At 42.7% G+C, this 12,159-nt stretch overlaps 1 protein-coding gene across 1 annotated transcript in view; it reads left to right on the top strand.

Moving 5' to 3' along the window:
- The window catches only part of LOC308076966 (cadherin-18-like), a gene marked incomplete at both ends in the record, with an annotated part of 130,693 nt that extends 119,560 nt beyond the window's left edge, over window positions 1-11,133 (top strand). The window contains 2 exons of the mRNA XM_080417491.1: window positions 1,190-1,444; window positions 10,406-11,133. Coding sequence (XP_080273617.1) covers window positions 1,190-1,444; window positions 10,406-11,133 — 983 coding nt within the window. The remainder of the gene's footprint in view (window positions 1-1,189; window positions 1,445-10,405) is intronic.
- Window positions 11,134-12,159: the final 1,026 nt, after the last annotated feature.

The following is a 12,159-nucleotide window of genomic DNA, read 5'->3' as shown; positions in this document are numbered from 1 at the left end:
TGACAGTGTTCAACAACAAAGCCCTCCAAGTACAAAGTTTGCTCTACGTTCGCTGTAACAACTTCCTTTTGTGTATTCGCCTCGGTTTTAAACCTGTTACATGCTGGAGATGTTTGAGGAGAATGGAGTGCAGCAAGAGGAGTGGTATGTCAATAAAACACTTCAAAGAACTCAAACCTTACATCAGTCCTTGGAGAGTCTAGGCGGAGAAAAGGCAAAGGCTTAATTTCCCTATACAAATCCCTTTTCCTTTCTTCTTGTCACAGTCGGTGAGAGTTGTTGCCATATTCAATAAAACTATAGAACTTGAACCGCTTCCATCTTCTAAGCACTGAGGGGGAAAAAGTTATAATATTTTAGTTAGCTAAAACTCATGAGGAGTGAGAACAGATTACCTGGTCTACTTGTGATGGGAACAACCCCCCCCCCCCAACCTCCTAGTAACCACTAGTGGCCACAATTCTCTGCATCTTCCGTCTTCTTCACCAGCAACATACTGTAGCTAGGCATTATTTGGTGACATATATAAGTTCGGAGAAAATCTGGCGGCTGGAGGCTGGAGAAAAGAAAAACGTTTAATTTTCTGTCCTTGCTTTTACTCTCTTGAAGGCTTGAAGGCCGGCAGCTGTCCATTGTAGTCATACAGTAGTGGTAGAATAGAAAGTAACCGATGCTTTTTCATAATTCAGACGGTGAATTAGTTACTTTGACGTGAAGATCAACAGGAACATCAATATTCCACGTTACGCAGCAATACCATTGTCCCATGTCTGTTTTCTAGATGACCCTTTTCCTCAAAGGGGTCAGCCATGCTCATTGTGAGGCCTTCAACATTGCGTGCACTCACTCACAATGCATCCAAGGACACATCTGTCTTCAAAGCAAGGGGCTCTGATGAGAGTGGAACTTCTCCACTGCAGGCAGGCAGGCAGACAGACAGACAGACAGACAGACAGACAGACAGACAGACAGACAGACAGACAGACAGACAGACAGACAGACAGACAGACAGACAGACAGACAGACAGACAGACAGACAGACAGACAGACAGACAGACAGACAGACAGACAGACAGACAGACAGACGGAGGTGCTGTGCACGTTGACTTCTTCCTAGAGTCACATTGTCTTTCACGTGACTGTCCCTCTGTGTCTAAGTCCCGCGTTCTGTTCTTCTCTGGTTTTGCAGACAGCACGGCTAGCATCATCGCGCGCCGCCGGCGCTTCAACCACCTGAGCCAGGAGGTGTACGAGCTGCCCATCGTGGTGTGGGACGGCGGCGAGCCCTCGCTCAGCGGCACCAGCACGCTCACCCTGCGCGTGTGCCCGTGCCGGGGGAACCACTTGAGGGCGCGCACGTGCCAAGGAGAGGCCTTCTTGTCCTCGGCAGGCCTCAGCACGGGGGCCCTCATCGCCATCCTGCTGTGCATCGTCATCTTGCTTTGTAGGTGGCCCGTGGCATGGCATGTTGTGTGGTGGTGTGCCGTCATATGTGTTGTGTCCAGTGGTGGAAAAAGTACTCAAATGTTTTACTTAAGTAAAAGTCCGGCATTCAAAATTTACTTGAGTAAAAGTACAAAAGTTTTGGCATCAAAATGTACTTAAAGTACCAAAAGTAAAAGTACTAAAATGTTTGAAAATAGCAGATCTACAAGCTCACAACGCGTCGCATCGCGACGCGTTGTGAGCTTGTAGATCGGCTATTTTCAAATAGCCTATGTATAAAATAGGGCTAAAGTGGTTCATGTATGTTTCATAATATCATAATTTATATTGGAAAAGTAACTAGTAACTAAAGTTTTCAAATGATTGTAGTGGAGTAAAAGTACAATATTTGCCTCTGAGATGTAGTGGAGTAGAAGTGAAAATATTGGAAATTAGAAATACTAAGTACCTCAAATACCTCAAAAACTTACTTATGTACAGTACTTAAGTAAATGTACTTAGTTACTTTACACCACTGGTTGTGTGGTGGTGTGCCGTCATATGTGTCGTGTCATAGTATGTGACGATGTGTGGTGAGACGTGATGTGAAGTTATGTTATGTGAGGTTATGGGATAGTTTGTTGCATTGCAACATACGGTAACACTTCCTATGCATCCTGTGTCTATAATGCATTACAAACATCCTTATAATGCATTATAATCTGCTTGTAACACTGTAAAATGATAGTTGCGAACGCAGCGGAAGGAGGCGCGCCGAAGGCGCGCCTCCGCGCAAGTGGAGCTTACTATGAAACCGTGCTCGGCTTGTGAGTGTGTGTGTGTGTGTGCATGTGTGCGTGTGTGTCTGTGTGCACTGCCTGCCTGCAGCTCCTCTGACATAAGTAAATGTCCAATTTAGACGTACCATACATCAAATGAAAGGTCTTTGAAAACTGAACACACCTGTCAAGGTTGCGTTTAAGCCCGCCCCTTCCCCCGGAAGCCACGCCCCGGAGAAGGCTCCTAAAAACTCCCCATTGAAACCCCATGTTAAATGAAAAGTGCCCGAATCGCTCCGAAACTTTTTCTACCCCCCCTAAGTGGGGGTCTACGAACAAATACTTCGGGCTCGGATTTTGGCTCCGCCCCCCGGAAGTGGGTGAAACAGGCACTTCAAACACTGTTGAATTGTTCAAAAACATTCAAAGTTTTTTTTTTGTGAATTTGTATTTTTCTAAGATGCTCCTTATAACGCAGTTTTTTTGGGATTTTATTTTTTATTTTTTTATTGGTTACTTTTTTTTTAAATCTTTTTATTTCATATTTATTTTTATTTTTTTGCGTTCGCTTCCCGCGTTCGCGCGTCTTACTTGTTATATGAAGTCATGAGTACTATAATAATCATGTCAACATAATAATCATAATATAATCACATTAATAACAATAATCATAGCACAGTATAAAGCAAGGCATAAAGACTTATGAGTGCTTATAACTGAAATTATACAGTGTTATAAGCAGATTGGTAGCAGACTGTTTCTTTTCATAATGTATCATAATTTGCATAGTTGTAGTACATTATAATAAATGTGTAATGCTTTATAGTCACTGTTATAATGCATTATAGGGGGATTATTAGTCTCTATAAGTGGTAATTGTGTGATTTAAGTAGAGGCAAGAAGTGGAAGCATTAAATCTAGCATTATATACAGGCATTAAATCAATCAAGAACAACACACAAAAGGTTTCTGCCTACAGCTCCAGGATTGTCAGTACAGTACTATACCTAAAGCAATGAAAACTTAAAGTGACTTATAATCACATTATTGGAGGAGAGAGAGAGAGAGAGAGAGAGAGAGAGAGAGAGAGAGAGAGAGAGAGAGAGAGAGAGAGAGAGAGAGAGAGAGAGAGAGAGAGAGAGAGAGAGACATAGGGGTCAGTGTGGGTGAAAGGATGAATAGAGGGAGGGTGGAGGAAAGGTGAGCTGTGGACCAGGGAGAGAAAGTGGAGAGAAAGCATCAATGACCGGTATTAGATGCAAAATGTTTTGTTTATATTGTGTGTGTGTGTGTGTGTGTGTGTGTGTGTGTGTGTGTGTGTGTGTGTGTGTGTGTGTGTGTGTGTGTGTGTGTGTGTGTGTGTGTGTGTGTGTGTGTGTGTGTGTGTGTTGCAATCTCGTTGAATCTCTTTCTCTCTCAATCAATCGGCTGTCATCCAAACTGCAACAGGGTGATTCTTACTGCTCCGATTTTTCTCTGCAACGTACAAAACCATTTTGTAGCGTCGCAAATCTTTGGTCTGAACTATGCTTAAGTTCGACCCGTTGATCTTGATGGACTTTTCCGGAAACCGTGGAGCGGGTTTATCCGCAGATGCCGCGGATAATTGCAGATTGGGTGGATTTGGGTCATAAAAATCATTAGGGTGGGTGAAATAATGGGGAAAATATTAATTACATCTGTATCAGGCCTGTTATAGATCTATAGTATAGCTTTTAAAAAGCACAAAATCTCTGTATTTTAATGTGAAGTAATTTTTCATCAGGCACAAATTAGCCGCCTATTACTTGTGTCGGCACCAGGGGTCCTTCCATTCTAAAACAACAACAGCTAAAGTGAGAGTGAGAGACAAACTTAACGGAAAATTGAAAACCAACCAAAAGGGAGGAATACAAGTTAGACGTGGGAGTGATTTAGTGAAGTTGTTAACCCTGCCTACGAGTCAAGTGCTGAATATGCCATAATGCAAAAGTTGCAACATGAGAAAGTGATGGAAGACGGAGGGCTTGCCGCTACCATACCCATACCAGAAATAAAAATGCGGATGATTCGGTCGGTGTGGGTCTATAAATAGGATAATATTTAACATAATAACTAATTTGGTTGGATGACGGATGGATGATTCATGTGTGCACGAAAAAACGTCACGAAAAAGCCCATCCGCGCATCTCTAATACTCGGCTAATACTTTTAAATCACAGCTAATGAGACGAGACAACAGTATTGAGAAGGAGTGCGGGAAGTGATGCCAAGAGACAGAAGACAACACATCATTTCCATGCAGATTAGGAGGATAATATTTTTTTTGTCGTGTTGAATTAAACCATTTGTCTCATTAGCAACATCTGCACAGCGATGGCAAAGAAGGGCAACTTGGAATGACACTTTCACAAACCACAAATCATTTGACAAAACTTTTCAGTCGAAAAGAGAAAGTTGAATACTAAAGAGAAAATTAATTGAAACATCCACCATGAACACCATCTGTTTTTCCGCGAATCCGGTTGTCAAAGTTAACGCTACCACTGCAAACTCCTATTGAGTGTGCCACTTTCTCGCCAAACGCAATAAATTATTTTTGGGATGGTAAAATATTTAATTAGTCATTGCTTTCAACTGCCAAGGATTTGTTTGGCAGTCTGTTTGTTTATTGAAGAACAGCACTGAAATCATGTATGTCACCAACAGCCTTCAGTGCAGAACAGTGACAGAGATGTGAGAGGATTTCGGAGGACTAACTGTGTGTTTTCATCAGAATGGTGTTCGATGACTGTAATGGAAGTTTTTTATGTTAGATCAGGAAGATGCAGGACTGCAATGTTAGGGATCAAACTCCATCTTTATTCTGGACATCATCTCAACACAGAGAGACACAGTGTCTCTCTCAAGCCTCCTAACACATATTTATACTGGTTCAGTAGTACACAGAGGTAACAGATGGTCAGTCCTTACATAGGCTTGTTCTGACTCATACACACAGTCGGCATAATAGAAATAGGCTAGGTTCACATGAATCAGCTGTTTGTAAGGGGGTTGTCAGGGAAGAAGGGTTTGCGTGAATCAGCTGTCTGTGTAAGGAGGTTCTATACTCCCAATCGGTTAAAAACAGGAAGAGCACTCTTACCACATTTTGATGTGACGCTAAGGGCATGACACCCCAGAATATAGTTTTGCGACTCCTTTTGTGTTGCTGCAGTAGGCAGCAACATAGTTCCTTTTTTTCTCTTCATTATTCTTTGATGTGCATAACACTTCTCTCATCAGATAGTCAGACTTTATCTTATTATTATTATGATTATGAACAACCTATTGAATTATTCTTTGTGAGGTTTTATTAATATCAAAATATTTAGTTTTTCAATATGTATGTTCTTCTAATTAGCTATAATACAAGGTAAAAGCAATGACTGTTGGGCACTGACAGATCTCGTCAGCCTTGGTAATTGTCCGCTTTAGAGAACACAACGTCCATTGCGTTGGCAGCTCTAGGGTAGGAGGAGAATGCAGTGAGGAGAGGTCGAATGAGGACGAGGAAGAGAAGTAACTTGAAGATGTTTATCTGCAGGTACTGTAGGTTGAAGTCACCTAGTAGAATGACAGGAGTGTCATTTTCTGGGAAGGAGCTGATAAGTGAATGCAGCTCCTCAAGGAAGTCCCTGAGTCGACCTGGGGGATGATAGACCGTAATGATGAAAAGAGGGACAGGTCGAGTGTGAAATTCAAATGTGGAGAGTTAAAGATGAGAAAGATTACAGCACAGATATTCGACAGAACACAGACATTCGACAGAACACCGAAATTCTATTTGGAAGATAAAGACGTTTTAGGGTTCACCAACCATAGTGTGCCGAAAATAGTTATGAATGAACGAATGACTCGTTATATGCCCGTAGAACCGCTCCAGCAGGCCTGAGTCATGGTCCTCATCATGACCACGACATTGCAGTGGAGGATGTGCTGCTCCATCCAGAAACAAAGTGGTTTAAACCAATCCAACATTGGAAATCACAAAAAGAGACCCAGGCTCTCACTAGTGGGGCAACAAATAAATACATAGATGAATGCAAATTTGAAATAATCATTTAGTGCCAGAATTGTGACAGAAAATCAATAAAGTTCACGCTGAAATCTTCCTATTAGATTGAGATACAGTATAACTGTGTAAAAGTTGACATTTTGACCTGAGGGTGGCACTAGAGGAAATGCTATGGGGTCACCAAAATCGGGTCGGGTTCATTCTATCACGATCATAAATTAATTTAGTGTCATGGCAATCCAGCCATTAGATGTTGATGTATCTTGGGTGCAAATTAAACAATTTAATAATGATAGGCCCCATAGGCCCTTGTGTGGAGTAGAGTGCCTACAACCCCCTTAACTGTTAAATTACTATAAAACATGGCCTCAAGTGACTTATAGCTTTTATAAAACCGTTACCACATATAGAAACATGAAAATCACAGACATATCCCATTTAACAAGCAAGTTGCTATGTAAACTCCGAACGGTATGCAATAGCTACCTTGTGTTAAGTAATTTAAGAAGTAAAGCATTCATTACATTACAAAAAAAGCGGCCTTGGTGGCTTATTGGTTTTCTAAAACGGTTACCACATAATATGACAACATAAAAATCTTGAAATATCCCATTTAAAACAGTTTTTCAAGTACAATATCATTACAAGTCCCAGACAGTAGGTTGCTAGGCAATTTCCGAATGATACGCAATATCTAGCAAACCAAGTGCTCCAATTCCCCTGCCATCCTAGGAAATATAAAATTGTGAATATAAATATATCCATGGAATGGTACAGTGAATATTGTACATAATGCTGTTGGCACAGTGATATTGATTTATGTGGTGATATAGGTGTTTTAGAGTATTTTACAACAGGTCTCAGACAATCAAAATCGAGCAACCTAAGTATCGATTTAATAATGTAAACTTTGGCCTGATGGTGGCTCTAAAGGAAAACGATAGAGAGAGAGAGAGAGAGAGAGAGAGAGAGAGAGAGAGAGAGAGAGAGAGAGAGAGAGAGAGAGAGAGAGAGAGAGAGAGAGAGAGAGAGAGAGAGAACAGAGAGACAGAGAAAGAGAGAGAGAGAGAGAGACAGGGAGCACAGAGAGAGTGTGAGACAGAGAAAGGAAGCAAGTGTGTTAAAAGTGTTTGGAAAAAGCCGTGTCAGGGAGAACATTGCCGTCCATGTCAGATACATCACATCACTCACACGGACACAGCCTAGAGAGGTTCAATTCAGCAGTATCTTTGCCTGTCATCTTGACTTGTTTCCCATTGATTGCTTTTTTGTTTCTTTTGCTGTTGGAAGCTCCTCAGCTGTGGGAAGTTTCCAGTAACAGAACCGCATTGAGCAGTGTATCCCTATAAAGAAATCTCTCTCGCTCGCACGCACGCACGCACGCACGCACGCAATATATATACACACACACACACACACACACACACACACACACACACACACACACACACACACACACACACACACACACACACACACACACACACACACACACACACACACACACACTTTTTGTTTTAATCATTTGTCTCCACAGCATGTCACAGGATCACAAAGGGAGTTTCATGAAAAGAAATACTGGCATCAAAGGCTCAAGGCACGTCGCCTACAGTATATGAAAGCTATGGCCTTAACCTCTACATTCTTTATAATTCACAAACTCTTCTCTGTACTGCTTTTTTTTCTCTCTGTGTCTCTCTTTCTCTATGTCTCTCTCTCTCTCTCTCTCTCTCTCTCTCTCTCGTTCCTCCTGTATCGCTCTTCGCTCTTTCTGTATGTCCATCACATCTCTCTGTCCCTCTCTGTCTGTCTCTCTCTCTGTCTCTCTATCTATCTCTCTGTCTCTCTCTCTCTTTGAACCAGACATAAAACTACACCCACCACTGCTAAAACTGCACCAGGGTTTCCTCATCAAAGCTGAAAAAACATTCAACCTTATGCGTTAGGCTCTGAGCCATATCATGTCATCAAATGTCACTGTGTGCGACAGCTTCGCTCAAGACTTCCCTGCACACTTGCAAGCACGCTACTTATCGGGGAAGAAAAAGATACAGCATCTGCTTGCAGCTCTATACGTATCATTTGCTCTGGTAAATGATATGTACTGTATGGCGCTGTAGCAGAGTTAGAGCATATACTGTAGGGGGGGGGGGGGTCCTCTGTTTAGCGAATGCATCTAATGCCATGCGGGAGATAAATAGACTGTGCACAGATTTAATGTAGCTGTTTACCGCAGCCTTCACGATCTACAACTGCAGTTCATGCTCTTCGGTTGCTCTTCAGTTGCTTTTACATGAACAACTTCTTCATATATTAGATCGGCTATTTGTAAATTGCCGATCTACAAGCTCCCAACGCATTGCGACGCGTTGTGAGCTTGTAGATCTGCAACAATCTTGCTATTTTTTATGCTTTATTTTTGAATAATTTTAACAATGCAAATCTTGTATTGGGGACGGGGTCCCTGGCACAAAATATTTTCAGATGGGGCTCTGTGGCCAAATAAATTAATTTATGTATTTGTGGTCCTTTACATGAAAAGGTTTGAGAACCAGTGATTGAGATCAAAGCACTGTCTGCAGCAACAGTGCAGGACCGATGAGGATGAAATGCATGAAAGGGGACATCTATGGTGGTTAAATGTTGTGGTGAAATAAAGGTGTATAATCCAGTGGTTCCCATGGTGGCACACTGGTGTGCCGTGAGTAAAGTCCAGGTGTGCCTTACGATTTTGTGCCAACCACACTTTATTATTGTAATATATGCAAGTTGCAACTATACACAAAGTTATTAATTATATTAAATTGCTATATCACTACGTTGTGCACACTCACCACAATAGCTTGTGCACACATCAATACAGAGAACAATTTAATATATTAAAAAAATATATATATATTAACCACTTGTAACTTGTTGTCCCTATTAGGGGCATGTTAATATTATCATCATATTTCTTCCAAGCATTTTCCAAAATAGCAATAACAGTCAATCTACTATTAGCGCATTGTGAGGCTTTTTAACTTTTTTTACTTGCCAATTTGTGTTTGAACATTTGAAAACCCCCAGTTTAATCCATGTAAAATGTTATGTCATAAAGTAGTGCCTTGCATCGACTCTACACATTACTTGTGCAGTAATTACCTCTGCACAGAGTAGTGATGCATTATAGATGCAGGATAAATGTACTGAAAGAGGTTGGCCTCTGCAGTGTATAATATTGTATACACCACCAAATTCAGGATACAGCACCAATTAATGCAGAATATGGAGTGTGTGGATGGAGGACTTGTACAATGATTACCACTGTATGCTGTCACTGTGTGCCATATGGTTGTGTGCCTCTGAAGTTGCAATGTTTTGGCTGGATGTGATGCAATGTTACACCAGATCCAAAGGCACTAATGAGCGTGTTCTCATCAGCGCTGCCAGCGCTGCATTTCGAGAACCATTGCTGCGAATGCTAATGGCAGCGAATGTGTATTTGCTGATTTACGACTTCTCAATGCTCGGTTAGCTTTGGTTTCCTGACAGAAAGCGGGATGAATATGCGCATAAAAAGAGCGGCGGACGCAGTGCCCTCGCTCGTTTCGCATAGCTGTTTACGAAGCACGCCGTGTTAATCTGTTATGAGCTGTGAATTAGCAAACAACACGGGCACATGCGGCGAGTGGCATTAGCATACCATCATCCCGGGCGTTGTAACCACATTCACTTCTGCCATTATGATGCAGCGTTGCTCAACTAAGCGTTTTGTTGTTGTTGTTTTCATTACCGAGGTTTACAGAAGCTCCTATTTCTCCTCTCTCTCTCTCTCTCTCATTGTCATTGACATTTCATTTGTTTTACTGAACTACAAAAGCGTTTTTGTTCATTGAAGATTATGTCAATTTCTGGAATTGCATATTTTATGTACAGCTATGTTCTGTTTTGCAATTCAGGTGGTATTACACATTAACTCCATAAATGTATGTATGTATGTATGTATGTATGTATGTATGTATGTATGTATGTATGTATGTATGTATGTATGTATGTATGTATGTATGTATGTATGTATGTATGTATGTACGTATGCATGCGTGTACCATGTATGTATGTACGTATAAAAGTTTCTATACTGGTCAACATGCTTCGTCCCCTCATTGTCTGCTGTCTCTTGCAGCCATCGTGGTCCTTTTCATCACATTGCGGCGGGGCCGGAAGGAGCCGCTCATCATCTCCGAGGAGGACGTGCGGGAGAACGTGGTCACGTACGACGACGAGGGCGGCGGCGAGGAGGACACGGAGGCCTTCGACATCACGGCACTGCGCAACCCCGAGGGCGCCACCCCCCGGGCCGGCTCGGTGGACGAGTTCAAGTTCCGTCGGGACGTGCGCCCGGATGCCAGGCGGCAACGGTGCGGCGCCGGCCCTCGCCCTCCGCCGCCCCTGCGCTCAGTCCTGCGCAGAGGCAACGCCAGCAGCCCCGCCTCCTCGGCGGCGGCGGTGCCGGCGGAGGACGACGAGCTTGTGCTGGACAAGGTTGACGTGCACGAGTTCATCGAGCAGAGACTGGCGGAGGCGGACGCCGACACGAGCGGGCCGCCCTACGACTCGCTACAGACCTACGCGTATGAGGGCCAGGGCTCACCGGCGGGCTCCATCAGCTCCTTGGACTCACCTGGAATGTCAGAGCAGCAGGAGCAGCAGGAACAGCAGGAGCAGCAGGAACAGCAGGAGCAGCGGGAGGAGCAGGAGCAGCAGCGGCAGGAGCAGCTGCAGGAGCAGGAGCATGAGCAGCAGCGCTCAGAGCAGGATTACACCTACCTGGACGACTGGGGGCCCCAGTTCCAGAAACTGGCGGAACTATACAGGGTGGAGTCTGAGGCAGACTCGGATATGACGACCTAGTCCGGCAGCAGACACCCCCGAGCCTGATTCGACTTGTGACTGGATTTTACCTCCCACCCCCTTTTACCCTTTTATGCCGTTCAAAACCAAAACCTGCAGTTTTATTTAAAAAAGAAAAAAATACAAAAACCCGGAAAAATATATTTTGTTTCGTCAAGTTTACATGAAACCATACAAAAAGGACCAGAGATGTTCTGGTTGTTCTAACTTCAACTACTGCTGACCAGACGGACGGGTCCCCCTGTTTTCTGTTCTTTTTTTCTTTTTACATGTCGTCACTTTGGATCGTGGGTCGTTCATTCTGGAAGTATTCAATAGAATTTTGGGGATGGAGACACAACTATAAGGGAAAAAGGAAATGGTATTTTCCTTCGGTGTATATTTTTTATTGCTCAATAAAGTCCTGAAATCCACAAGAGTGGATATTATGTCGTACAGAGTGTGCACGTTTCTTCCATTGAGCCTGGATATACAGGTATACTGGGTTATATTATATATATATATTATATATTCCCTGTAAAGATTTTGAACACAAATTCACCTTAAAGGGATCTTTCACTTTCAAACATGTTTGGGGTAATTTCAATGTCTACTCAGGCTTTTGTGAGCACCCCGGACAGTTTTTAAGTTGCTTTATTCAGTATTTAGATATTTCATATTCATCAGACACGTCCCCTTCCTTTACAAACTCATTGTAACTTCAAACACATTTTAACCATGTTAGATTCATCATTCATCATAGGAACGGGCCGTGTCTGTCCGGGGTGTCCACAAATGCCTGAGTAGACGTTAAAATTACCCCAAACATGTTGTAAAGTTAAATATTCCCTTAACAAGGCTGCGATCGGTAGAAACCACAGCTGACAGAACCACATAGGAATGCAGGAGTTTAGCTGCGTTAGTTCTGGAAGGGAGAATTCACAAACACTAGGACGGTGAGAGTGGGTTGCTCATAATATGAGCGTAGGATTTTTTAACCGTATGATGAATCATAATATTATTATGATTCATCATACGGTTAAAAAA

The sequence above is a fragment of the Gymnoscopelus braueri genome (genome assembly GCF_963280865.1).
Source record: "Gymnoscopelus braueri genome assembly, chromosome: 21".
Lineage (NCBI taxonomy): Eukaryota > Metazoa > Chordata > Actinopteri > Myctophiformes > Myctophidae > Gymnoscopelus > Gymnoscopelus braueri.
Note: the sequence above shows the minus strand (reverse complement) of the source record. Positions and strands in the feature narration are given on the sequence as shown.